Here is a 23,814-nt window from a genome sequence, read left to right on the forward strand (position 1 = left end):
ATTATAGTTGCCTTTACCCGACACCAGCTACTGTATTATTTAATCGATCTACATAGTATTGGCGATCAATTATGGCAATAACCTATTCATCAGGCGCCATGCAATTACAGTCACGCCATGCGAAACAGTAGTGCAGGTGTTTACCCCACAGAACGAAGATGTCGCATCACACGTTTGCGTAACATAACAAATACTCATAAGAAATAAACGTGTTGCGCAATGTTTTTTGTCATCCTTCGGAAAATTGTAACACACACGTAACGTTAACTAACGTCGTATTCGTTTCATTTCATACAATTAAGCCCACGTGGAAGATGGGTAAATGTATCATCGGGCACAAACAAAAATATCCGTGCCAAATAAATTGAGGACAGTGAGACGCGTCGATGTATACGAGGTAGAGTTTGGAAAACATTCGGTTGTGGAGGGTTGGGGTGCGCGTGTCGGAGCAGGCGGGTGCGAAGGGTTAATGACCGGCTAGCCGCCGCCGTACTGTCGCGCGGGTGTTGCGTCGCGCCCGCGCCGCACACACCACGCTCTAACTTCACCACTTTACCTATGATTAGACCACTGTATCTTTCAATGAACAATAACTAGATTGTCCACATCCACTGGTTTAACGAAACACAAATATGCAGATCATTAGCTTTATCAGAGCTAACTTGCTACGTATTAATATAACTAAATGTGGTTATTGATTTTATCCGGTATTATTGACCTCTAAATTATCGCCTCTCCAAATTAGCAATTCCTTCTTCTATCGTTTAGATTTGCGAGGTGACGACGAAAAGCAATTTTAACCTAAGTAGAACGACATAAAAGTTGATTTCGCGTGTTCCATCTCGATCATAATATGACAGTCGATTACCCCGGCTGACGTAAACGGCGTCCTTGGAGCGAATCTACAAACACAATTGTACAAATATCTGCCATGAGTGGGTCAGTCACCCTCGACGCCCAGCTACATAGCCTTACCGCGCTATAACTAACTACATAACGCACAACATACGGATCATATCAAACGATCTTCGACTATAATGACTGTAGTATTTTTTACTTATGGCTGGAATACCGCACATTGACACGAAGGTGACAATTAAATTAATGATATAAATAACTTTTAAAGACGAGGCGTTACAGTTTATTACACACAATATCTTATAAACTGTGTGGGTAATTTGGTAACAATAAAACATGTTTCTTTTGACAATATGGTGGTAAAAAAATCGTACACGGTACTGTAAGTTAATAGCAAAGATAGTTTTATTTAACTGATTCATACGGTAATCAGTGTGCACCTGCGTGTGTTAATACGTATTGTTTCCCTAATGTGGTAGATAATTTTCCATAGTCACAGTTCAGTCAGAGTAACGCGTCTCCACTTCATCGATGTGTCATCACACTCATCACTGTACGCTCTCATTAACATATTGAAGCATTCTTACCCATTCTTACCATGCGCTCGTTACAATACACGTATGTAAAGAACATAATAAATTATTTTCAGTTGGGTTAGTTTCACGTTGCCGGCTAAGTTCGATTGTCACAGCAGATTCCGCTACGCGTTGATGGTACGTCAACCACTGACTCATGTCAGTACACTAAGAAGTCCATTGACACGGAACTTTTGAAACATATGTATGTCTTAGACACGTTGACGAAATAAATCCCGTATGCTTCGCTTACACTCAACACTAAATTGTTGTAGCGAAATAATTGAGCGTTCGACTTTTTCAGTGTCTATTTTTTGCTACGACTTGATGTGCCTTTACGAATCGAGACTTAAATTAGGTATACATTTTATACGCAAATTACTTTTTTCACATTCTCTGTGTAAATGTAAGCTCCGAATATTCAATAAAAAAAATTTGGCAGAGTAATTTAACCTTCACCTTACATTATGAACGCCACAGAGTAAAATTTGTTAGTAGAGTCGAAGTAAATTTGTTCAAACAAACAAAGGAACCGTCTACACGGTATTATCAGTGACATACATTGCCAGCTCGATAGCATAGCTGCGATAAGCCGAACAAAACATCGCCTCGGTACAATGACCCAGAATTATATAAAAATGTCCTCGATTTTGATAACGCTGTGACAATGACATTTTATGACGGCCCGTGCTATTATTATTAGGTATTATATCAACCAGGAGTGGTGTATTTGTTCCATCCAACGGCGACACGTCATATTCCCATTATTGTTAAAAATAACATGCACGTGACCGCACACGGGAACTTAACGCTGCGAGTACGAGTCACGCTGAGCGCCATGTGCGTTCAATGTTACTGCCGTTTATATAACTATTGATAATGTACACTTCGTGAAATGACCGATAACAACAATTCGCTAGATTCTGGGTATTGAAATCATTAATTACTTAGCGGTCTTATCCGTCCCACTAAAGACTCACGTTTAATGAACATATAAACACTATTATAAACGTGACTTTATACAAGACATATCGCTGCACTGTGACAATAGAGCACAAGATCGTATGTTTGTTGAGAATGTGATGGCGGACATGGGATGAGTGACATGAGTGACACATTGCGATATTTGTTTGTGCTGAACATTAGTGTGCTATTAGAGTGAGTAGAGTGAGTAGCATCGGTGCTAATTGGGGTGCATCGCGGTGCGTTGACTCGGCGGCTGAAAATGTTGGGCGGAACGTTGCACGGGCGCGCGCCGGGCGGATGTCAACTTTCTCGCGGTTACGTAACGCTACGGAGAGATGTGAGCACTAGAACGTTCGGAGTCATCGACCACGGCCGCCAGTTACGAAACATACTACACTGCAGAGTGCAGCGCACATAACAACCTCTACCAACACTCAATTATTGAATCTTATACCACGTGTGTGTACAAACAGAACATTGATAGTTACAACTTAACGTACACAAAGTTTGTAAAACGTTTACTAAATAAGTAATACTAGAGAACATGTACGCATATTTTCATTACCTACTAACTTTACTGTCTACAGATAGTAAATTATAGTAACTTTTGTACAAGTACTATCGTACCAAAATAATGAAATGCCAAAATTGTTTACAATTAACGTTAATTTTAATATTAACTTGTTAGTATATAAATAAAGTAACGAAGTGTTCAGAATAACGTAGATCGATGTTGTAGTAGATGCGTGTATTAGCCAGGTCTATTTGGAGTGTAAATTGGATGTATCGTGTGTAGTTAGCATCGCAGAGCGGTGGGTCGTCGTTCGAGGCGCGAGGTCATCGCCGCGGCGCCACCGCCGCCAGCGCCGCCGCACAACTTACAGCTTTCACGACTTTACTTATTCACTATTTTAAACTTCCTCAAAGTTTCTAACTTTTAAATGATTCAACTCTATATAATTGATAAATCGGTTCACTAAAATGACTGACCACTTCCACCACCTTATCGTTTATGTATTTAAAGAAATAGTTGTATGGAGGTCAATATCAAAACAAATTTAGTAGGTATTTATTTTGTCTATGAATTATTTATTGATTCTGTTTACTTTCTTCGTTATCTCCATTGTAGGTCAGTATCTGGGGGCACGGAAGTGCCCCCGCAAGTCGAGCAAAAAAAAGCGGCACGGCCGTACCATCCTTTTCTCGAAGCAATTCGGGCTATTTTCGACCCCCCTATAATGTCGTTGTGGATAAAACAAGAAGCCTGAATTTTCAGCTACTAATTATTCATTGTATAAACACGGTATATTTAAAATTTCAGTCAATTTTAACCAGTAGTTTAAAAATGACAACTTGTTAAAATTTTGAATTTTGTCACTCACTGATTCACTGACTCACTGACTCACTGACTCACCGATCATCAAAAGTATAAGGTACTTCTAGCAGACTTAGAAGCTTAAAATTTAGAATACAAATAGGGTTAAGTGTCTTAATCATGGGAAAAATCCAATATTTTCTAATTTCGGTCCAGTTTTCTAAATACACTAACTGCAACATTAACTTTGTAATACCATATAAATGTATAAGATTACAAGATTACATTTGCAGTTAAGAATCATTATTACTGTAGAAAATAATAAATAATAGGTGTAGATAGGTACATACTATATGAGGCATAACGGGAGGGGATATAAGGTGGGTAAGGGTGCTTAGCCCATGAAACTGAGAAACATTCCCATAGGAAAATATGTTGAATTATAAGAAAAAACGTCTTTCCATACAAATTGGACTTATGTTCGTTCTACAAAAAGAAGTGAGATGCCACCAAAAACATTCTGTAAAGCCTCAAGTCTCGCAGCTCAGTCTTTCTGGCGTAAAAAGTGGTGAGATCTATATAATACCAAGTCGATTAATCTATTTCGTCTCTACTTAAAGGACCTTCTGTCTTAAGTTATTACATAAGTTATTATCATGCCAATATTTAAAATATTTTACGTTTAAAACAAATAGATCGACTTGGTCATCGCATGAAAACACAAATTCGCCATTAAAATTTCAGGAGCATTAACTTCTCGTCGTGCTGTGTAGTGTAATACATACAAATCATGCGATGGCCAGGTCGGTCTATTTGTTTTAAACGTAAAATATTTTTAATATTGGCATGATAATAACTTATGTAATAACTTAAGACAGAAGGTCCTTTAAGTAGAGACGAAATAGATTAATCGACTTGGTATTATATAGATCTCACCACTTTTTACGCCAGAAAGACTGAGCTGCGAGACTTGAGGCTTTACAGAATGTTTTTGGTGGCATAGACGTATTGTTCGTTGTTCGAGCGCTTCCCCTATCGTTCCCTTATCTTTAGAGGAATAAGAATTGGTTTAAATAAATATTGTGTATAGAAGGAATTATAACAAAAATACTTTTGGATCCGCAGTAATTCCTTGTCACAAAGAGTAAGTTAGAGTCACTTAATTTTTTAAATATCTTCAAGAGTTCGTTTCTACGATTACGTCGTATACTATTACTATTTACTATTACGATATAGAAAAGTTAGTTAAAGTTATTGAAGCCCTTAAACATGGTCGGTTGTAAAATGAAGTCAATGAATTAACATACCGCTCTGTCGGTATCGAGTTTCACAGTTGGTTTGGTATGACCGACAAAACTGGTCCATTTTGTTCCTTTTTTGTCCCGAACCGTATGTAGGGCGTAACAGTTTACGTGATCATTAGCGGTTTGAGATATTTCAGGGCCGGTACACACGGCACAGAAGTGAAGGGGTCGAGAGCACGTTCATGACACGCCAGCAATTATAAGTACGGAGGCGTCATTGAACCCGCGTTATTGCGAAACAACGGAAACCAGTCCAGTGCCCCCCTCCCCCCGCCCCTCACGTCGCAATCCCCTCCTACACACCTGCTGCGAATTTTTAAAATCCTAGATTATAGTTGACATGCGACTAGCTCCTAACCGACGTGATTCGCATCGCTAGTTGGTTACATCACTATCAGCTGCAGTCTGCAAATACCGCACTTAAATACTTTACTCAATTATTAAAATAATTGTTACTACCTCACGGAGAAAGTTGACGTTAATAATCGTCATTTTGATAACACTTATAACAATATGTAATACAATAAACAAATTAGTTTTGACATAATTTTTACAGCCATTCGTCAATATGTTTTCTAACTCAACTAATGTTCGTCGTTTTAAATAATGTTCATTTACATTAAAACTTTGAACTTCTTCACGTATTTGTACTGATAATATGAATGATTGAATTTAAATGTCAGTTGTTATCGTATTATTTAAAAGCAAGTATAATATACGACGGTTTGAATGATCGTTTTCTATAATAAATGTCTAGCAGTAATATGCTGTCGGTACAGCGCTTAGTAGCGACCTATAAACATACGTGCTTGATAGTGGTGCAGTCAGGGACAACGGCCGGACTGCCTCATTCGCAAGAATCGCAGGTAGGCTAAGGGGTTAAAGAACTCCATTGCACTATATCAAATACCATTGAACTCACTCTGTCCCGCTCCCACGCTGCACCCTGCAATGCATCGCTTGCACTCGCCACCGTGCGAATCCTGTCTGATTACGCGACACGCATGCGTATCACATTATCTACGAGTAACTATGGTACACGTAAACCGGTATATGCACGTTATCTATCTACTGTACCTATATACGACACACGAATATATAGGAAAATTATTCTATTGCTGAGTTTTAGTACCTAGCTACAGTCCGTGACAGGAAAATTATTTGATTAGATCAATAGGACGTTGTACAGGAAAATGGTTTCTTATAAAAGGAAAACATTTAAATGTAGTGATTAGTAACGATTGCAGAAAAATATTGGGATTTCGTACTTCATAACTGTTATCTCTACATAGTGTCTTACAGCACAAAAAGAAAAGTTTCAATACACATAATTGAAAGTCTTCATAGTGGAAGTAATAATAAAATGTTGAGAGTTATGGTCGATCAATAATATTTTATTTTATAAGTTTTTAGAAACTTGATTCACCTGTTACATAAGTTGGTATAAGCGAGCTTGCGCCGATCGTGTGTCGATAATCAAGTTTAACGAGTGGAAAGTTCAAAGAGGGCAACGACATCAGACGACAGTGTCGGCGCTTTGTCACGCAATCGGCTGAAAATCGCGCTAATTTGTACGACACTCGATCGCGTGATAGCACAGGTGACGTAGCGGTGAACCAGGAAGATATCGCCAAGATCGAGTTTCACGGCCATTGACAGCGTCATGTGTGCTCCGGTAGCTTCTTCTAATGTTCTAATGGAAAATAATATCATTCCATTACGTCACACCAGCTCGCACTTTGTACCACATCAAAGCATAATTACCGACACCTAGCTATACTATACGCAAACACTGTACTATCGATAAAACAACAAAAGATTCTAGACTCAAAAAACATATTTGTATTCATTTGAAAATTGAACAGATTTATACGTTTTTGCGATCAAAAAACCACTTGGATCGTCATTTGGAAGACAATGTTGATAAATTCAAGGCTAAATGATAAAATGTCATTGAACTTGATAAAAATAAATTGACACGTAGGTATATCTAGAGTACAATGCAATATGTATGAATATCGTATTGTTAACATTTAGAACAATGGACGATAAACAATTTGATAACCAAATAAATTAATATTTAAAAAATATTTATAATAGTCGAAAGAGATCTAATAAGTGATATTCGTTTTAGAGGACATAGTTGAATGTTGAGGAAGTATGTGTATATGTCAAGAATTCATAGAAAATAAATCACTTTCCTTATCTCTACTACTAACCTACACCCTGATTGATAGGAATCATTAAATACAAGACGTCAGACTGTGTTAAATTAAAAATATAGGGAGAACCTCTATAAATACTTGTATCTACGTTGCTGGCGCAACAATGTTCACCTCCGTAACCGTTGGTCCATTTCCCTAAATCGTAGCAGCCTCTATTTCCAAAAGCCCCGGCTCGAAAATTGTTGGGCCATTGCGGCCTATACTACTGGCTCACTGACCACTCACTCCCACTTTTATAACTCGTAGAAGTATCGTAGCAACCTCGTAGCAACGCGAAGTTACGAAGTATACATAACGCTTCAGTTATTATGTTGAAGCATCGCGTTTTTGCCAATGTGATACATACATACAATTAGTTATAACACTATCCTACAACTATTTTATCTTTTAGAACAAAACCGAGGAAGTTGTAGCGTTTAAAATACGATATACCAATAAGGTGTATGTATGTATAATGAACATTGATGAACACGTGACCCTTATGTATAAAGCATTATAGCTCTATATTTACATGCGTTGTTGAACTTTTGGCGGTCTATGTCTATTTTTCAATTCAAGGCTAAATTGAATTTCCATTTATTGCGTCTTTAATATTATTTTCACAGTTTTCAGAGAATTGCTTTTAATAAACATCTATATCGTAAAAGTAGACGTAGTATTTTACGAGTAACGTGAAAGGAGTCTAATTTTGGACAATCTTCTATGTAGTTATTTGTTATGCGAGATTTATGAAATAGGTGTGATACTAAGTGGGGTGCGTGTTGGTCGGGCTCGGTGTTGGTGGATCACATGTCGCGTGCACGTTTTCGTTTGGTAGAGATAAAGATGGCCGTGGTGCGCGGTACGTGTAGATAGGTGGCGAGGTATATACGTCGCCACTTGTTTACCGCGCGATGCTCGCAGACCTTGAGATTCGGCGGCGGTCACTGGCCCGAGGCCTCACACGTAATATAAATCTTATTATTACCCACCGACCTCGGTGCCTCACCGGTTGTTCTATTACTAATCGCAAAAATTTATCCGGAAATTACTCATTCTGTAAATTCGTTGAATTTGACTTTTTGGCTTATTTTAAAACTGATCAAACGTGCTACATAAAAATATTATGTTCTAATAGGTCAAAGATAATATTTATTTAAATAATGTAATTATTGAGATGGTTGAGTGTTGTTGTATAAGGTGCACTATAATTAAGGCTATGTTTACAATGAGAACTTCGATAAGTACCTTTCGAAATTGTTCCATGGATTAACAACCTGTAACACAGTAAATACCCATTTAATTAATATATTAATTAATTAAAATAAGCTTAAAGTAACTTACATAAAATTAAGCTCGGCGTAATTTTCCTAAAGCGTATTGTAATTACCTAATCGTGATAGTAATCAGAACTTGTAAACTGTGAAAATTAATCAAAAGTTTTCCGAATTTGATAAAGGTGACGTGTTATTTTCCACATGCGATTCAATTTTCATATGACGGTCCGTTGACTCGATGCTTGCGTGTGTTGGTAGAGTTGGTACCGAATTCAGCGTATGATCGTGGTTGGTGCGGTCGTGTGGGTTAACATTCTTGTGCTATATAGCGCAAGTGTGTGCTCGTTACAGCACCGTGAGACGTGAAGTAACCACGTCTGTGTTGGTTATTGGCGATTTTCGAGGCGGGCTCAAGGCCGCCCGGCTCAGGTTCAGTAGCCACCTTCGGCAGTGAATGACACCATTTCGTGCGTTGACCCTACCCGTTTCCTGTGCCAACTCAGGAAAGCACTAAATATATCACTTAAAATTTCTATTTAGTAGTAATATATGCGCGCCATTTAATCGACTTTGACTTAGAAACAATACCTATATTAGCATATAAAGCGATTATGTAGAGTGTGAACGGCCTCAACGTTTGCCATGACAGCGACCATAAAAATAACAATATTTTAAAATGTTTATTGTGACTTCTCAATTCGATCCACAAGGGTCTGTTTAAATTGGTAAAACCTGGTTAACAGGTTGACATTACAGTACCGAGAATGTTTGATGTTGTGGTGGTGAGTGTTTTGCGTTTGTACTTATTTCATTATCCTTGTTGCAGGTAAGTGTGTGAGCGCTGGCGTCATCGCGTCACCTCGGCCGCGGCTCCGCGCCGGTGTCGTGGCAGTAAGGCGGTAAAGTTTGCTGGCTCGCTTGATATGATTGCACATAATGCAGTGTTCTCGTTAGAGCACAATGCACCAGGTTGCAGTGGTGAAGTCAGTCACCCCGTCCTAACGGGGCTCGCCCTATGGCCGCTCGCGGCTCGCGAGCTGCCGTCATCACGCCGCGATTGTCGTGCAATCGTGCTTACTAATGCCAACTGGACTCCATACGCATACATAATATTATGGACATTCGCATCGCCCCTGCCACACCTATTCAATATTGCACATTGAGGAAAGAGTCAGTCATTCACTCGCAACAATTACTATTTGCTAACTATTGTATTAACGGCAATGTCCAATAGCCCCGCTGGGCTTTTGCCAGTAAATCACAAACAAAACGCCACAGAATTATGGGTGCTGATTATTCTTAAGCAAAAAACCGCATTGTAAATTGTGCCAGACTTCCATGGAACCAAAATGATATTATTATTCATTATTGGTCTGTAGTAAATTTTAGGTGTTTAATTATTCAAATATCGGCTTAACCTCTCCTAATACAGGACGATTTTGAACACTCGGGCGAAACGATTAAATTTAAACTTTTAATTATAATCGATGATAACAATTAAATATTTTATTGCAAACAAAAACAGTATGAGCACTGCATAAAAACATTTTTTGGGGAATTATAAATAATACTTAAATTATAAAAATACAATATTGTGAAAATATTGCATGGCATCCCGCTGATATTTTATCATTAAGAGGAATATTTGTAAGGGCATCCCTCAGCCGCGATATCGTTTAGCGACGACACAATACATCAACTATCTGGGAATGTCGGTTACGAACCGATCCAACAATAGGAAGTTAAAAAAGTTGAGAAAAAATATATCCCCACGTTTTTTACTCCTAAAAAGGTTCGATTAAACAATGATTTATTTTTTCTAAAATCTTTGAAGAGTTAGATATCGCGAAACTGGCACAATAATAAAATATTCGGCAAAAACTTGGACCTTACCTGTTCGTGAAATCTGAGAAGAAAAGAAAGGGTAGGTCGATTCGCATCGTGATTTTTTGACAATAGAGGAGCACCATTCTGGATGCATTTTTTACCCAGATTGTAAAAATATTCAACCTTTGAAATCGAAGTTGAAAGGAAGTTAGGAGTAAGGGTTAGTTGATTTCTATTGATGTATTGTTTGCTCCGCAGATGGCATAAAATTCGATCGTTGCTCCTTGATCCAGTGACAATATGGGTCACGATATTTAAGTCCGACCAATAACAATAGCCACAACCTGAATCTTATTTACGACAAACCCATTTTTTGTGCACACAAAATGAAACAATAACTCTCTTTTGAGATGGCCATAGAAAGCGTAACAAGAAATGGGTATGAAACAATGACCTGAATGAAGGTTCTCCGAACATTTCTATGAAGTCATCATTAGTGGTGATTGTTATTTACAACTTTAGGAATACTCTGTTTTAATTTTAAGTATCCTATTGCAACATGGTTTAACGCTCGTTTATGCGATTTTAACCATTTTATATCTCGGTACAGTGAAAAGTATAATTAGTAAACCAACTAAAACGTTTTGCAGACGAACGGCTAACAGACTCTTAAGAGTTTTTTTTGTGCAACTGCTTAACAAACGTAGAGCAAGATGCAATGCAACGAAAGGGTTTTCCACCTAGATGTCTTTAATAGTTATCAGTGTGATAGTAGAGTAGCACAGCAAGAACGTGGTGCACCGTTACACGCACTCGCGGAGTTGAGTGCACGCGCGCGCGGTCGCCGACTCCTTAGAATAACCCACGTCCTCAGTATCCCTCCCGTCACCACCACTCCCTACTTCATAATTCCTAATTACGTATTACGTCTTAAGTTTTACTCAAAAGGGAAAATAATCGAGACGCGCGGTTATGTCATTATTTTTTGGAGACAAGGGCCACAGGCATGTGTTCAGCGGCACGCGGCAATCATGCGTATGCCATGCGCACTAAATATAAACCACAGTAAGTTCTTCTGCAAAAAAAGCTCAACCACAAAAGACTCAAAACTATTACCGATCCACTTTTTACTAATAACAAGGTGGTGTTCGATACCACGTTTCTCCGCCAGCTGGGACACGAGGAAGTGTGCTCACAATGCCGACCGTGGCTCAAATTATAATTATCATTTGCCAAAAATCGAAACTGCTCCAATAATACCTTTTGGTAAATAAAGAAAACGTCATATCGCGTGTGTAACTACCTTTAATAATACCTATCTGAAGTTGAACGACTGCGTTATTGTTATTTTTTGTTGACAAAGAGGTCAGTGCGCGTGATATTACTTTTGATCCCGCTACCATAGTCTAAATTAGAAGGTATCATGTATAGACAGCCGATTATTCTCTGCTTTAGTGTAATTATAGCAATTCCAATAATGGTTATGGCATCCTACGCAAAATGATCATAGTAAATGATGTTAATCAGTTTAATGGTGTACAGCCAACTAAAGCCTTACAGTACCTATATAATATGATTAAAGTGTACAGCTGTATGAGGTAACTCACTGAAGTAACCATATCAAAAACCGATTTATATCTTGATACCTATTCTGTATTACAACGTGTTTGCATTTAAAAATGCATGCACGTGTTAAGGCCAATATACGATAATAATATCGTAATTGATATGACAAACGTTGGAATGAGACATGCTTAAGATAAAAACATACTAAAACCGGTCTTTGATAAAATGAAAGTTGGTTATAGGTAATGCGCAGCACTTTCTCTGAGAACTACGCTCGTACTTCAATGTCGCTACCTCCCTACAACCGCACAAAAACTGTCCTCAATGTAACTTACTCGGTGTTTTTTTATTGAAACGAAGAATAAGTGATGTTCAAATAAAACTTGCAGCCGCTTACCACATGAAATATTTTGGGTAGTAGTTAACATCGTAACATAATGTGACATTTTCAGTTTTCAAAACTATTCAACCACTTCTTCTATGTCCATAGTTCACTTTAGCATATAATGTAATCAGCCAGTTTACAGATTTATAAACATTCATTATCTTTTTTGATTCCCAAGAAATATTTTTTTTACCTTTGTAGGTAGCTATTAGCCATGCAACTTCGAATCTCATAGTAATGTAAGTAATACATAGAAGCGTTTAAATATTTATTTACTATCTATTTGGACGGTTGAAGGAGTGGGTGATTTAAATAAAGTCAAGGGGATCATTTGCGTCGCAAACAACGACGACGGGGTCAGTAGACTCGTGCGCGCAACTGCCGAAATTATCGCGGCCGGTACACGCGTCGCGCGCCCGCCGCGGCCAACGAACGAGCCAAGGCCACGATGCCTCCCCGGCCCCACACCCGCCGCCCACTCTAATCTCTCAGCTCCTACTGACAGCCTAGATAATATGCTCTACCAAATCGATCACCCTTCATACACATCATCATTACCCTCATGTATCGCTGACGAATAGCGTTAAACAGCCTCTCGATACGAACTGATAACCATTTAGTTTTCCATTCGATTATGATTATAATCAGATCAAAGGGTTATTTAACTGCGATAAATTGCATAATGGTCAAATTAAAGGAAACACATATAACTGAAATTATACATTAATAAAGCATCATCAACCTCACCCTAATATCTAGCCCTGGGGTGATAGTGTAGTCTATGGAACAATTAACGTGGCATTGAGGCTTTATGAGGCAGGCGTTAGGTGTTATCAAGAGAGTAGGTGCTAGATAGCGCGGCAACGAGGCAGTGGTGGGAGGCTGGGCGGGTGGCGGAAGCATTGGAAGCGCGGCGCGGCGGGCGCGGGCGCGGGCCGCGGCAGGTGGTAACGTCAACGCGCGGCCGTGAACTTTCTTCGGACACGTTTTCAGGAGTTAATACCTACTGCGCAATATTCGCCGCTCAGCTTCCCGTGCCCCGCAACCGTTCACTGCCTCTTGCCTATTAACTTTCCCGCGAGCTTTTCTTTGCCTTAGATCTGGTTTCTCCGAATTACGAAATAAGTCCCAAGAATTTATCAAATCTTAATTTATTATTTATAAAAATACGCATATAAATATAATGTCAGTATCGGATTTTAAACTCATTCTTACAAAAATATTCCTATTGTAATCTGTAGGATAGAATATAGGAAGGTATTTTTAAGTTGTTGACAACTTAGTAGTCTGACAAAACTTATCAAAATGCAAATTTTACGTATTTAGTTCGAGTTCATGTGTTCGACGCATGTGATGTTAACATTTGGAACGAACCAGCATAATATTTTTGTAGTCTTCCTTTTGATATTCACAAAACGAAAATTTTCATTGCTAATATAACCTAAATCCAAATAAAACAAAGTCTGAAAAATAATATATTTAAATAATACCTAAAACATACATGTATCTAACGTATGTATAACGGCTGAATTATTTCAAGACAATGACGAAGCATTTCAACTTTGTTTTTTAAGTCACTTGTCAATGAGAACAAGTAAATGTAACACTAGGAAATGATCGAAATACAGTTCCTCATTGTTGCGCATGCATGGTGCACAGTACACGGTGCACTGTGGTGGTGTAGTGGTGGTTGTCACTGCCTCACTGGTTGTAGGTGAGTAGTGCAACTTGCACGTAGTGTAAGTAGTGCAATACAACGTAGAGCAGCGAGGTGGTCCGAGGCTGCGGCTGCGCAGCGCACGAGACCGACTAGGCTCACATTATACAACTTAGGCGGGGTGCATGATCGCGCGAGGGGCGCCGCACGCCGCGATACCGCGATGCTCTGATTACGCAAAGACCTACTGCGCAACACCTCTCCTATACTTAAAAACGTTACGTTATTGTATTTGTAACATGTAATTAAACAAGCTCAAAGCTCTCCACCACTACAGTTTTGGACCATTAGCCGATTTCAATGCTCTACTTCGCTTGTTCGCATTTCGCTCGATATGCTACGGTGGAGAACATGGTTTGTTCCCTTTTGCTTTACGAGATCGTACTGAGATAAAATGCAGTCATTTAATAAACAAGCATTTATAACATACCTGATGTTTAGTAGATGTGTAAATAACACGTAGTCGTCCTCTGACAGGAGCAGGAAGTCTCGCTTTGATGTAAATATCAAGGTGAGGTAACCGAAAGGAGAAAGGCTTCTGCATCAGCACAATGCATAACTGTGTGGGACAATTTATATTATTTATAAATTAATTACTTCTGATATTCCGCGATCGTTATTGACATACAAAGGCATTATAGTTAAAGACCTTCAAGCGAATGAATAGTAGCACTACTTAAAATGGAATAAAAATAAATAATGGCCATACATAATATAACTTGTAAAACGCAGCCTCCATGAAGAGTCTGCAAAGTTTTTGTATGAGTTCATTTTAGTAGAATTAGATTTATTTAACCGTCGAATTTCCTCATATGCCGGTGCGTTGCCTTGAGGTTGACATTGCGGCTAAATCAGCACAGTTTGACATTGACATGTTCCGATATTTGAACGAGGAAGTGCTCCTAGTTTATGTGACGGGGCCGTTCACATGTTTAGAGGTTTGCGTTATTAGCAACGCACCTAGTATACATTCAGCCACTAACTATTATGATAATACTATTACATTTAAATAATATCGTTTAAATACCACACAGCCAGAATACAAAACTATCAAATATCATGTACATACCATACAATTGTTGTAAGAATACTGATGACCACATATTATTTTTATGAGCTCTAAGTATTGAATCACGTCGGGGTCATTGTAGCTTCTCATTTGCGTGTTTAATATTATTTTTTGCCAAGTTTCGAAGGTCGGATTGCGTCATATTGTTTTGTCGTTATGGATTCAATATTTTTAACAAAGTAAGCGATATGTTTGTAGATTTTGGCAGTTATTAATAGCTCTTTCATCTGTAAAGCGAATATAAAGATAATATTGAAACTAAATCAATCTAGGTGGTAAACATTTTTGCTGTCAGTAACTAATATGTAGATAAGTGACTTAAATGGTAGAGGTGGCAGAAGAAAACATGATGACATTGCAGTAGGTGAAATAATGTAGGTAGTTCGATGTGTGGAAGGTTGCATGGGAGCACGTTTGATGCGCAGACAGTGACGCTCGCTGGCGCGCTGGCGCGCTGTAGGCTGCGTGGGGCTCCAGGCGTTACCGCATTCAACTCTATTAATTGAACACACCCGACAAATTGACCTTGGCCTTGGCACGGGTTGCCGAATCAGCCGAGGTCGACCACGATTGAGAGCGTCCGGATCACACGGCCTGTATGTCATGCTTGCTTATTCATTCTAATAATACATTATGGACTAACTATTATATATTTTATTTACATATCACGGACACGTTGCAATTAGAACTAGACACAGCTTATTGGTTCTTTTAAAGTAAATCATGTTAATATAACGCTTTATGTTTAACGTCAAATATCAATGATAATTGTTTGTAATGGTCGTATGTAAATAAATATACAGGGTACATTAGTGGCAGCCATAAGTAATACAAATAATATTTTTGCGGGCGATGACTGCGATGAGTTAGAATCGAGTATAAGTTGGCAGTTGTGTGAGTGGAGCTGCGTCGCAGTGTCGTCGACGACGGCGCCGCTACAGCTCGCCCGGGGTAATTGACTCATGCTGACCTCGCACTGCTTCGGAAAAACTCGCTAGAGCTCGGCACTCTTCGCCACTGCCCATTGCTTACGTACTTTACGATTTAATAAAACATTTTTCATTGTTTTATCCGCGAATATACAATAACAAAGCAATGTAAGCTTATTTTTGATTTGTCGTTTTTTTGTACAATTTAGAGCGTTTTTAAATCCGTTGTGATAATTCACCATTTATGGTATATTTGTAGATAATATTTCGTTTATTTCAGAAATAAAATATAACAGTTTTTAATATTATTTCCTTGTTTCGTAAGGTATGCTTACCTTCATTTTAAATTCCAAGATTGTAACTTTCAACGTGCTGTAAAATTAACCCCTGACAAAAAAATCAAAAAAATGTTTTGATAAACCATCAACACATTTCTGGAACGCCTGTACAGTGGCATGAATTACCAAGTTCAACATCAATTAAATAGCAATCGGCTACTTTAAGAATGTAATATAAGTTGCAGGGTACCTAACTACCTACCTACTTTATAACACGAATTGTCGTAGCCAGTCGGTCGATGGACAAATACGGTTACAATAACAATCAGTATGGCGGGCGTTTCGTATTTCCGATGCGCATCGAGTATATTCGCCGTCTCAGCGAGACCTTGACCGCGCCGTGTCCGCTACAAACATTCGGCTCGAGACCCAACCGAATTGCCAACGAAGCTCCTCGTGACTTCGCAGAATTGACCAACGTATCCAGGCCGCCAGCATCTGATTACAATGTTATTGCGACTTTTTTAACTTCTGCCATCACGTGTGCCGCGTGCGAAAAATAATTGGGCATTATTACACTCAAGATCGTTTGTATGATTAATGATTGTGATGGCGTGATATTATAATAGACTGTACACACATTCTTAATAACGTGTGCATAGCCACCACTATCCTCAATATGGTACAAATCTATATTGTTTCTAACGATGTTGGCATCAATTTTAATTAAATTGGTATTTTAACTTTTTTATAAAAAAAAAATATCATAGATGTAATTATGACGATATACGACGGCTTCCAGTGGCAAGGGCTTCCTAATTATAATCTTATATTGGCATAGTCATAATTGTATTAATAGGACAATTAAAGTGTGAAGTCCCATTTGTAAAATGGCTGGACTGCAGTGCTCGCTCGCTATTGTCCCGAGCCATGTCCTTCGACCAGCGCGGAAAGGCCACCCGGCCCCTCGGTTTGTGCCGCCTTTTATATCGCTCCACAACTTTGCAAATAACAACTGAGACCTTGATGAAACGTAAAAAGTTTCGATATTGCGAAATCGTTGGTTAAATTCACTTGTAAATAAAGTATTGATAAATTCCCTTAAACATAAGTACATGATCTAATTTACTCAAACATGTATTCAATGTTTTGCCTGATAATAATCTTAGAACCTTAAAAAATATTTAAGTATAATCCAGGAAAACAAAAAGTGGAAACCATAAATTGCAAACAATGTGGCATACGGTACGCTTTTTATTATTTTGTGAAAAAATGGCCGATCAATCGAGATCATCAAGTCTCACCGAGTGCGGTCACGATGAACAATACAAACTACATGTGGCTACCGACTGACGATGTTGCCGGCAATACATTTTTGGCACGGAATAACATTCGAATGTAAACTTAATATCGAGGGAATAGGGTTTTAAATCGAACTGCAGTAGCTGATAATGTAAAAGCTGACTTGAAATTTGATATTCGCACCCCGATATTAAAAGTGAGGGCAGCGGAAGGAAGTAAAAAACTGGGTTCCTATTCACTTTCACGTTTTAATCGGCACACATGTCGCCAAACGTTTTTTTTATTTACATTAGTGTCAAGGTATTATGGAATAAAAACAATCGCCATATTTATAGTTTTACAAAAAATTAATAGTAGATAGGTACCTATCGCTACTATTTATCAGTCCCTAAATATTAAACAAGCCCATTTTAATGCTTAAAACCTATAACAGCTTCAGCTCGAGAATTTATTTATTGTATTTGAACTATTCATACCTATTAAATCATAATAACTAGTACTACTACTTTTCGGTCTTTGGATTGTAATTAATAAAAAAAATAATCAAAAAAATCTTTAAAAAATAAATTTAAAACACTGTGGTATAATAATATGGCATCTGTACAGGAAAAAAACCATGCACGTGGGAGGATATTTGCGAAACCCTTTAAAAAGTTTCCTTTTGTGCAAAAGGGGAAAGTATTGAAGCGAAATAATAGTGATAAAAAATATACGAACACCTTCGAGTAGCACATTGATGTCAAAATACAAAATCCTTTACTTACAGATTGAAGAAATAATAATTATACGTAGTATGATGACTAAGTAACGTGATTACAACAGCTGGTAACATGTAGTTTTCCAAATACTTTTTCAATGATAATAATATCTTAACCTCATTTATTTGTCTAGTGGCACTAAAACAAAAATAAACTTGCAAAGGCAGTTTAGTAGTAGTGGCTAGTTAATTCTAGCTATAAGTGTAATGTAATAATTTGGTACTGTTAAAAAGTATTGTGCAATTTAAATCTATTGTGTGTACAAAATCTATACTTATTATCTATTAATTCTCGTATTGTGAAATTGATCTTGTAAATTACGGAAAATACAAATACTGACTTTGATAATTACGAAAAACTTATGAATTTCTGGCGATAGTCTATGTTTATTACCTAAAACACTTTGTTTTGATCTTTAAAATACACAGTGCGAATATCGCATAACACATAAAATTGTTAAAAATACATTTTGTACTACTTACCTAGCTATTTTTATATTTGCTTGCCAATACAATTCTGTGCCAATTTTTTTGGGATGCCGCTCAGAATTGTCATTAGAATGTGATCGATATTTGTTCGAATCGTGTTCTAGTTTTCAGCATAAAAACCTAAATTGTTGATAAAGGATAGTGTGGTCGTCCAGTGTCAGTAGGCTGTCAGTGCGACGCGCCTGCGCGGCCGCGTGCCGGTGGCCTTGACCGGCCTGCGCCAAAATTTCCAGGTCGTTCACCCACCACGACGCCCACCGCCACTCGTTTTATCTCGCGTAAATAACATCGCGCGCAAACCAATAGCGACCTAATACTCATCGCAATAAAAACCATTCTTCCGGTTTTGCAATAATTGTAACGTCAGTGTTATATAAATTCGTGTTTATGTACCTATTGTTAAAAGAAACTTGTTTATCAATTACAAGTAGGTAGGTAATACGTATTATGCTATGTTACACAAAGTTCCTTGTTACGTATTAATTGTACCGTCCTCATATTATGGGATTACATACCTCACGTTATTTTTAAATGACGATGTAGATTATTAAAAAGGCAGTGATTAACAATAAACTATCATCAACGATGATGACGACGTTATAGGTACCTATTGCAATTTATTTAAATTCTTATACAACTGTGAAATTACTTGTTGAGCTGACAGTGTTCCAATGTCTTGTACTAAAGGAATGAATCTTGGCCAAATCTCTTTACGTAAATATTAGTAATACCTACCTACCAAGGATATACGGGATGTATTTGAACTGAATGTGGACAGTTTGGGTGTAATTGATGTATGTTAGTAGGAAGTAATTGGAAAGAGGGCGGAAGTGTGTGCTACGAGGGAAGCAGGCAAGCAGGGCGCTCCGGCAGCGGGTCAGTCCGTCACGCGGCGACCTACACCGCGCTCGCCATCCATTAGCTCGAATTCGTGTTCAAGTTCACTCGCGTTCCATCACCAAAAATATTTTCGTAGTGTGACGCAACCGGCAACGGCTACGTCCCACTCGAACGCTCGGCTAGGCTCTCTGTCGGTGCCGCTCTCGCGCGACCTTGGCCGCCGTGAGCCGCAAGGTTCGGGTCTTCGAACTCGCGCTCGAGTGCGGGCCGCGGGGAGCGGAGCGGACTCAGCCCTCCAATCGCTCGCCGCGCACGTCTGCGCGTGTTCGCGATTGGTCCGCCGTTGGCGCGGCAATGACCTCGGAGACCGGAGTTCGAAGCGCGCCGATCCTCACTTCGAAGCGCAGACCGACAGGCTTAGTCGACTGATAGAGGCGAAATTCGCTCAGCCGGCTACGCTTAGTCGTCGAACCGATTGTATCGCACGGAGCGCTGATCTTTTTGCAGACTTTCACTCTTAAGGGGAGAGTCGCGCGGCTTCGAGCAGGAGCGCGCGCGGCACTCGCTCAGTTCGTCGATCGAGCTCGAGTGAAACGCACGCGGCGCGTGCAGCGGCAATATCGCGGGACGAGCGACCTTCATCCCTCGACGTGCCGGCCGCGCGCCTCGGCCTATGCACTCCTGTCCTATATTCAGTGTTACAGCGCGCACGACAGTTCATTCGTAACAGCCAGCGGGCTCCATGTGGTTTACGTGTAGTGCAGTGTGGGGGAGGACAAAATAATTAGATTTTAAGTACACATCAATATATGACTTTTGTGATGTCTCCTGACAGCAGTTACGGGCGCTACGATGCGCCTACGCCGACGGACCATAGTATGATGAGTCCGGCGCACAAGGAGCGGGAACCAGAGTTGCATATAGGTACAACTTTTACTACAATACTTTGTTTATTTACGTTCAACGAGATTGTTGATATTATGTATCATTAGTTATGCTCACTGTTGTTACCTAATTTAACATGGCAACGCCAGAAATATCTATTAGTAATTTATGTGTTACACTTTTGCGTTAAAATGTTTTGTTATGATTCGAATATGCTTGTGCATGTGTTTATTTGGCACTGTGTTGTTGATTAATGTGCGACCGTGCCATCATAATCGAATTACGTTTACTAGGTATTACCTATTTTCATTATTCTTTCACAGATGTTATTCGTAATTATGCCTTCATTAAATAATATTTTAGAATCATATTACCGTTGTAGATTTAGGACAACAAACATAAATATATACATACGAAACGACATTATAAAATAAAAATATTATACAATTTTACCAAATATTATTTTTTGGAATGAGACCCATTCCAAGTAATAGGTTATTTTCACTTGTAGTCATCAACACTAACATAAAATTAATGACCTTAGCTTTAACGTAATTTAAACATGTGTGTGTTTATTAAAATTATATAGTTCTCTACTCTCTTTGGCACAACCTTCCTACGAGTACTGAAAACAAAATAAAACTTAATATTAGAAAGTTAATTTTTAAAATTAATTGTAGTCTATCTGTGAGACTACCATTCACGTCTATTCAAAGAATAATATATTTAACATTTTATGCTAGATTAGTTACATCGACGTTTTGTTAAATTTTGATTAATGATATAGTTTAATGATGAAAGGGTGCACAACTAACATTATAGTAGTTTAATTTTTAATCGATCTGTAGAACGAATATTTGATGGATGGATTGTTGAACATTTCCGCACTGTAGGGCCCACTGAAGAACAATTAAAAACAGTATTGTGCAAAATACTCGTAGTGTACAACAATGTCAATAGTTTTCTCAGAGCAAATCGATGGGGTTCAATACGAAACTGACTGCGGGGAGCCGTTGAACATTTGCAATCGACTCCTAATGATCTTATCGCTTTTTATCGATTGCTTTTGTGATATGGTTCCCGTGAAATTCTCACCTAAATATACACAAAGAGTTAACGGTTAACTCTTTGTTGATTTTACTCTGAAAACTATATTATTAATGATCAGTATTTTATAAGTGATAATGACGTAAGCGAATAAATAATAAGAGCTAGCTGTGAGCATTTGAGCAGGTTTCACGAGGCGACAACAACCGCCTCACCGCGCCACTTTTACTTTTCTCTGAATGCATGTAACACAAGATTATTCGCTGCCACGTAATTTATGATAAACAAGGCTCTAAGCCACGTACGATAACAATGTGCAAGTAAGTCATTTCTTACGGGTCAATACATAACCAAATTCTGACATACATATCATAGTAATAAACCATGAGTACAAAGTAAAACTGTGCACTACAACTTTGCACAAACGTGCTTAGTATTGAGGAAATAAAGTTTGAAACGTGATTTTGATCGCTGTCAAGTAGTAATTATTTACAAACAAACATTGCCCTGACACAGATCGGCAGCGGTCGGAATGGCCGCGTCAGTATTTTGCACGGTCGGGCGGCATTCGCGTTACGTGGACGCGAGACTTTCTCGCGCACTTTCCTCGCCTTTTAATTGACGTAACGAACGAGCGACTCTCACACACGCCACCCAGAAAAACGCGCGCGTTGCATCATACGAGGAGAAATGGCTGCACGCCACTGACTCTGTTGCAACTGCACCAGTTACGTCTCACGTTGCTTTCCCTGTTCTATTGTGTTCCCCACTCGACGAGGCTTCACGCGCCGCTCGGTGCTGTTCGAGATGACACCAAATCATTGCGTCGAGGGCGACCATACACCGCCTCTACAAAAAAGAAAGTAACAACTATAGAAAGCGACGGCGCCGAACGTCGACCCGAGGCGAGTGGTGCACGCCAGAAATAGAAAGTTTCTTCCAAAAGGCCCGTCGGGCCCGCTCCCTTAACAAATAAACAAATGACTGGAAGAGGAAAGTGAGAGCAGTCCGGGGCGCCGGCTGAACCAGTTCCTGGTCGCGCGGAGCCGCACTCTGGCCGCGCTCCGGCCGTGTGCGTCCCGGCCGCCACTGACACCTGTTGTTGCGCTGGTTGCGCCCCGCGACTCATATCACTGACCTATATGTACCAACTATTATTATTGCTTTGTTCATTATGAAATCTCTAACTATATTTACTCTACGATAACAGTTGCGCATTAATTACCTCTTCGATTAACTTATTGGATAACAATGTTGGAACGTGTAACTTTAGACTTAAAGGTAAATTTAAACGATTTATGTATTTAGTTTCCTCAAATATTGTTTAATGTTTCTGCAAAAAAATACGATTGTTTAGTTCTATTATTATCGTGTAACACTGTTGTTTGTTACGAAGAAGGGTCATTGACTTGTTCATAAGTGATAAAACTTTCTAAAATATCCATTTAGTGTCACCTTGAACGCGCATTATTATACGTTGCAATACGATATATGTGTTTGTCTTTATCACACTTTTATCAGCATTACGAGTCCTAAAACGTAGTGCACAAATATAATTATTTAATGCACGAGCACATAACGTAATATTTGAATAGAACCATGTACCAGAATGTCATACGTTTTTCCTAGTAATCAGGACGAAGTGAAAATGCTTACAAAATGTGTTATCGTGAGCTAATGTTATGAGTTACAATGAAAGCTGAGCTAAAAATCACGCGATCACGCGTCACGTGCACACTCACTGATAATATACATTTTTATGCACATGTTACATCTTAACATTTACTCAGCGAGTAATAGACAAATGTTTGATTTACTACGCACGGATCATTAAATACGTTATATATAATAATTGCAATAATGATTAGGGAGAGGCGGAGGTTAATATAGAACAATAAAACATGTTTAATAATCGATTTGAGCTCTACGTTACATGCAAAGATTGTTACAGCACAGCTGTCTTTGAGATGTATTTATGTTATATGGAGACAGCAATAATTGTCTGTATCATTGACTAGTTGGCTAAGGAATCGTCGGCGTTGGATGGCAAATGCTTAATTGCTTAAATGATAACATCGTGAGTTTATTAACGTGTTGATGACAAACGTGCGGGAGTTGTGGGCGCAAGGTCACGTGTGCCCGCCGCGATGTTTGATACACACACCGCCGTCTAACACAACTCAGGATGTTTGCCACGAGTTAACTAACACCGTAATCTTTCAAA

General features: G+C 38.8%; 1 protein-coding gene across 4 annotated transcripts in view; it reads left to right on the forward strand.

Moving 5' to 3' along the window:
- Window positions 1–23,814, forward strand: part of Eip75B (Ecdysone-induced protein 75B) — an 89,435-nt gene that overhangs the window by 54,624 nt on the left and 10,997 nt on the right. Inside the window, exon 1 of one of the 4 annotated variants that reach the window (XM_076113519.1) lies at window positions 20,186–20,582. The exons of the other annotated variants lie outside the window; for them this stretch is intronic. Coding sequence (XP_075969634.1) covers window positions 20,468–20,582 — 115 coding nt within the window. The 5' untranslated portion in view covers window positions 20,186–20,467. Of the gene's footprint in view, window positions 1–20,185; window positions 20,583–23,814 lie in introns of those variants that run through there. 4 annotated transcript variants of the gene reach the window in all.

This window comes from Anticarsia gemmatalis, chromosome 4, assembly GCF_050436995.1.
Source record: "Anticarsia gemmatalis isolate Benzon Research Colony breed Stoneville strain chromosome 4, ilAntGemm2 primary, whole genome shotgun sequence".
Classification (NCBI taxonomy): domain Eukaryota; kingdom Metazoa; phylum Arthropoda; class Insecta; order Lepidoptera; family Erebidae; genus Anticarsia; species Anticarsia gemmatalis.